The sequence below is a fragment of the Lutra lutra genome, chromosome 14, assembly GCF_902655055.1.
Source record: "Lutra lutra chromosome 14, mLutLut1.2, whole genome shotgun sequence".
NCBI classification, from domain to species: domain Eukaryota; kingdom Metazoa; phylum Chordata; class Mammalia; order Carnivora; family Mustelidae; genus Lutra; species Lutra lutra.
In genome coordinates, this window is record NC_062291.1 from 21,502,375 (window position 1) to 21,506,793 (window position 4,419).

At 35.0% G+C, this 4,419-nt stretch overlaps 1 protein-coding gene across 1 annotated transcript; it reads right to left on the reverse strand.

Moving 5' to 3' along the window:
• Nucleotides 1-2,242: 2,242 nt before the first annotated feature.
• Nucleotides 2,243-2,476, reverse strand: LOC125084353 (transmembrane protein 258-like). Its single transcript, XM_047701584.1, has one exon. It carries the CDS (start codon nt 2,474-2,476, stop codon nt 2,243-2,245), a length of 234 nt encoding a protein of 77 aa, XP_047557540.1.
• Between the last annotated feature and the right edge of the window lie 1,943 nt (nt 2,477-4,419).

The following is a 4,419-nucleotide window of genomic DNA, read 5'->3' on the forward strand; positions in this document are numbered from 1 at the left end:
AAACAAATATTTTTGTCTGTTTCTGAACTTCAGATAAATGAAATAACATATCATATATATATGTGTGTGTGTGTGTGTGTGTGTATACATATAGATATATATGTATATATAGGCTTTCTTTTTCCATTTAAAAATGTTTTGAAATAAACTCAAATTTATAGAAAAGTTGAAAATATGGTACAAATTTTTTTCTGCACTGAGAGTAAATTGCTAATATGCCCCATATGAATCTCCATAATGCTCCTTACTTCTGGGATTCTTCCGTATGTATTTCTTATAAACAAGAACATTCTGTTGTATAACCTCAATACAACTATCAAAAGTAGGAAATTAGCATTGGTACCATACCCTCTCTTAGATTCCATTCAAGTTTTGCAAATTGTCCCAATAATGTCTTTTATAGCTAATCCCTAATTTGCAATTCCAAAATTCAAAAAGCTCCAGTTCAGAATCACTACACTGCATTATTTGTCCTCTCTCTTTATTCTCATTCAATTAAATTGAAAATAGTTTGTCCAGTTTTCCTTGGCTTCCATGACCACGAAATTTTTACAGATTATAGGTCAGTTATTTTGTAGAATGTCCCTCCATTTGATCTTATCTAACATCACTTGATTAGATTTATTTTATGCATCTCTGGCAAGAGAACTATAAAACTGATGTTACGTTCTTTTCATTGCATTCTACCAGGTGCTACATAATTCTTATTTGTTCTATTATTGATGCTGTTTATTTTAATCACTTGATTAAAGTCATGAGGTTTGCTAGGCTTTCAGCTGAAAATGTACTCTTTTGTCCTTCATAATTAATAAATATTTTGTGGGGGAGATTCTTGTATAATACAAAGTACCTCATTTAAATATCTCACAAAACTTTGTTTATTAATTTTTAGTGAGCCATGGTTTCCAATTTGATTCAAAAGATTATAGTGCTTTAACATATTATTTACTGTGATGTTTAAATCATCCTAGATTGGACCAGTTGTATCCCCTCAAGACTATTGTTTGCCCTTTTGACATGTCACCATCATTCTTTAAGCCATTCCTTATTTTCTGGTATAGGAAGAAAGAATATTCCAGGATCATCTTCTACCTTTCCAACTCCTATCCTGGAACCAACTATTTTTCCAAGAAATTTAATTCTATTATTCCACTTAGTGGATGTTTAGAGAATAAGATCTGGCTACTAGGTGTGCTCATTACTTTTAAAGTTATGACTACTCCCATGTCCTCTTAGTGGACATAGCTAGAGAATATATGTCGGTGTATACACGTATTTATATGTATATATGCATATATATCATACATATATAATATTCACACATAACAATACACATTTACATCCAGATTTACTTCTCTATCAATCTATGAGCTAAAAACTATGAATCCTTAAAAACTCTAATTTTATTTCAATACCACAGGGTTCATTCCAGTTTTCCTTCTTTCCACACTTTTACTCCCTTTCTCCTGACAGTTAGGAAACAGATTCCCATTATCCTTAAGAGATTTACCTAACTGATTGATCTCTCTTATGCAATCAATATCCCATTACTGCTGCTAAACCCTCCCCCACTTTTATGCTCTCATCATTTCACTGGTGCTCTGACACCATACAATGGGCCTCCATTGTATGTAGTAATCCCTCCATCTTATTCCTCCCTAAGTGACCACTGACATTCTATGTGTCTTTATAAATGAGTTTGAATTTTCTAGAATTTTATGTAACTGGATCATATGGTGCACATTCTTTTGTTTAACATAAGTAATTTAAGATTCACTCATGTTGTTAAGTCACTAATTCCTTCCCTGTTATTGCTGAGCACTATTCCATTGTATGGCTCTACCATAATTTGTCTATATATTCATCTGCTGATGCAGATGTCATCAGCAAATGTGCTGATGCACATTTGAGTTGTTTTCTACCTTTTGGCTCTTAAAAATAAAGCTGCTATAAAAATTCATGTGTAAGTCTTTATGTGGACATGTATCTCCCCTTCTCTTAGGTAAATACCTAGGAATTAAATGGCTGGATAAAATTACAGATAATAGGTTTAACTTCCTTTTTTTCTTTCTTTCTTTCTTTCTCTCTCTCTCTCTTTTTTTTTTTTTTTTTTTTTTGGTCACACATTTGCCCTTATTATGAACAGCAGCAGGTAGGATACATCCAGCAATAGTAAAAAAATTAATTTATAAAAATAGGGATTCAGGGAAGCCACCTTTTTGGAACCCTTGGGAACTCATATTTAGATGCCAAACCAGAGCAACAGGAAGAGGACTCCAAAGCCCATGAAGAGCAGTGCTACCAAGGAGATGAGAAGCTCTTTGTAGATATCCCAAGGGCATTTGGTGAAGGTAACCTCATAAACAAAGAACCAGGCAGTGAAAAAGATGCCAATGGCCAACTGCACTGTGGTCAGATGGGGGAAGATAGCCAAGTTCACTGGTCTGGTGTATCTACTCATGGCCTCAGGCTTCATTTTGTTATGCATAGGGTAATCCATCACTGTGCCACCAGAATAACACATTTGCAGGAGTGGTATATGTTTAACTTTTAGGAAACTGCAAAAAAATTTTTATTCATTTTTTATTGTGTTATTCACCATATATCATTATCATTAGTATATCATTAGTTTTTGATGTTGTGTTCAATGACTCATTACTTGCATATAACACCCAGTGCTCATTACTTTATCAAAGTGATTGTGCCATTTTACATTCCTACCAACAGTGTATGAAACTTTCAGGTTTTCTACATCCCCACCCATACTCATAAGTCATTCTTTTCAATTTTAGCTATTCTAGTAGATATGTAGTAGTACCTCATTGTGTTTTTTTTTTAAAGATTTTATTTATTTATTTGACAGAGAGATCACAAGCAGGCAGAGAGGCAGGCAGAGAGAGAGGAGGAAGCAGGCTCCCCGCCAAGCAGAGAGCCCGAAGCAGGGCTCGATCCCAGGACTCTGAGATCACGACCCGAGCCAAAGGCAGCGGCTTAACCCACTGAGCCACCCAGGCGCCCCCCTCATTGTGTTTTTAATTTGTATTTCCCTAAAGACCAATGATAATTGAGCTTATTTTCATGTGCCTTCTATATCTCCTTTGGTGAAGTATCTGATTAAATCTTTTATCTGTTTTTTTTTTTAAAGATTTTATTTATTTATTTGACAGATCACAGGCAGAGAGGCAGGCAGAGAGAGAGAAGGGAGGAAGCAGGCTCCCTGCTGAGCAGAGAGCCTGATGTGGGGCTCGATCCCAGGACCCTGAGATCATGACCTGAGACGAAGGCAGAAGCTTTAACCCACTGAGCCACCCAGGCGCCCCATCTTTTACATAGTTTTTAATGTCTTATTTTTTCTCTTATAGTTGAGTTTTGAGCATTCAAAGGATACTTTGGATACAAGTCCTTTATTAGATTTGTGGTTGCCTTTTCATTCTCATTCAATTTAATTTTCATTCTTCCGTTTAAACAAAAATGGCATTTTTTAAAGAGTAAAAACTTTAAATTTTGCTGAAGTCTAATTTATGAATTTGTTATGAAATGTCTTTTTGGCATCATATCCAAGAAATCTTTGTTTAACCCAAGGTTGCCATAAATATTTCATATATTGGGCGCCTGGGTGGCTCAGTGGGTTAAGCCGCTGCCTTCGGCTCAGGTCATGATCTCAGGGTCCTGGGATCGAGTCCCGCATTGGGCTCTCTGCTCAGCAGGGAGCCTGCTTCCCTCTCTCTCTCTCTCTGCCTGCCTCTCCATCTACTTGTGATCTCTCTGTCAAATAAATAAATAAAATCTTTAAAAAAATTTCATATATTTGTTGCTGTTATAAGTGGCAATCCTTTTTAATGTCAATTTCCAAATCTTTGTTGTTAGTGTATATGTGAAATGCTATTTAGTTCCTCTCCATCATGTCTGGGGGCATATAATGCCTGGTTTTTCCACTCTTAGTCATGCTTAGATTTGAGTTGAAATAGTGTCAACATGATTTATCAATCATTAAGAAGTTCTCCTTCAACATTTCACTTAAGATTTCTGAGCCATTAATATTGCCTAGATTAATCATTTCATTAAGGGTTGTAAACTGGTGATTTTCTAATAGCATCATTCCTGCATTTACTACCTTTGATTAAATTATAAAAGAAGAAATTTCCTTGGTCACTTATTTTGTTAGCCTGTAGTACAGTGTACGGGGAAGACAGTATAAAAAACTCGATTCTTTCCTTTTATTTATTATTTTCAAGATAAGGATTTCATGCAATAACAACTTCTACAAGTGATCGATGAATTTTTATTTTTGGAGTATCATTATGAACCCATGGATTTGTATATATTTAATACACCTCAATTCATTGAAGCCATTATTTTTTCAAAGATTTTATTTTATCTATTTGAGAAAGAGACAGTGAGAGAGAGCATGAAAGAGGA

Excerpts from the sequence above, each read along its gene's own strand:
- LOC125084353 (XM_047701584.1), bottom strand. The coding sequence starts at position 2,476 with ATGAAGCCTGAGGCCATGAGTAGATACACCAGACCAGTGAACTTGGCT.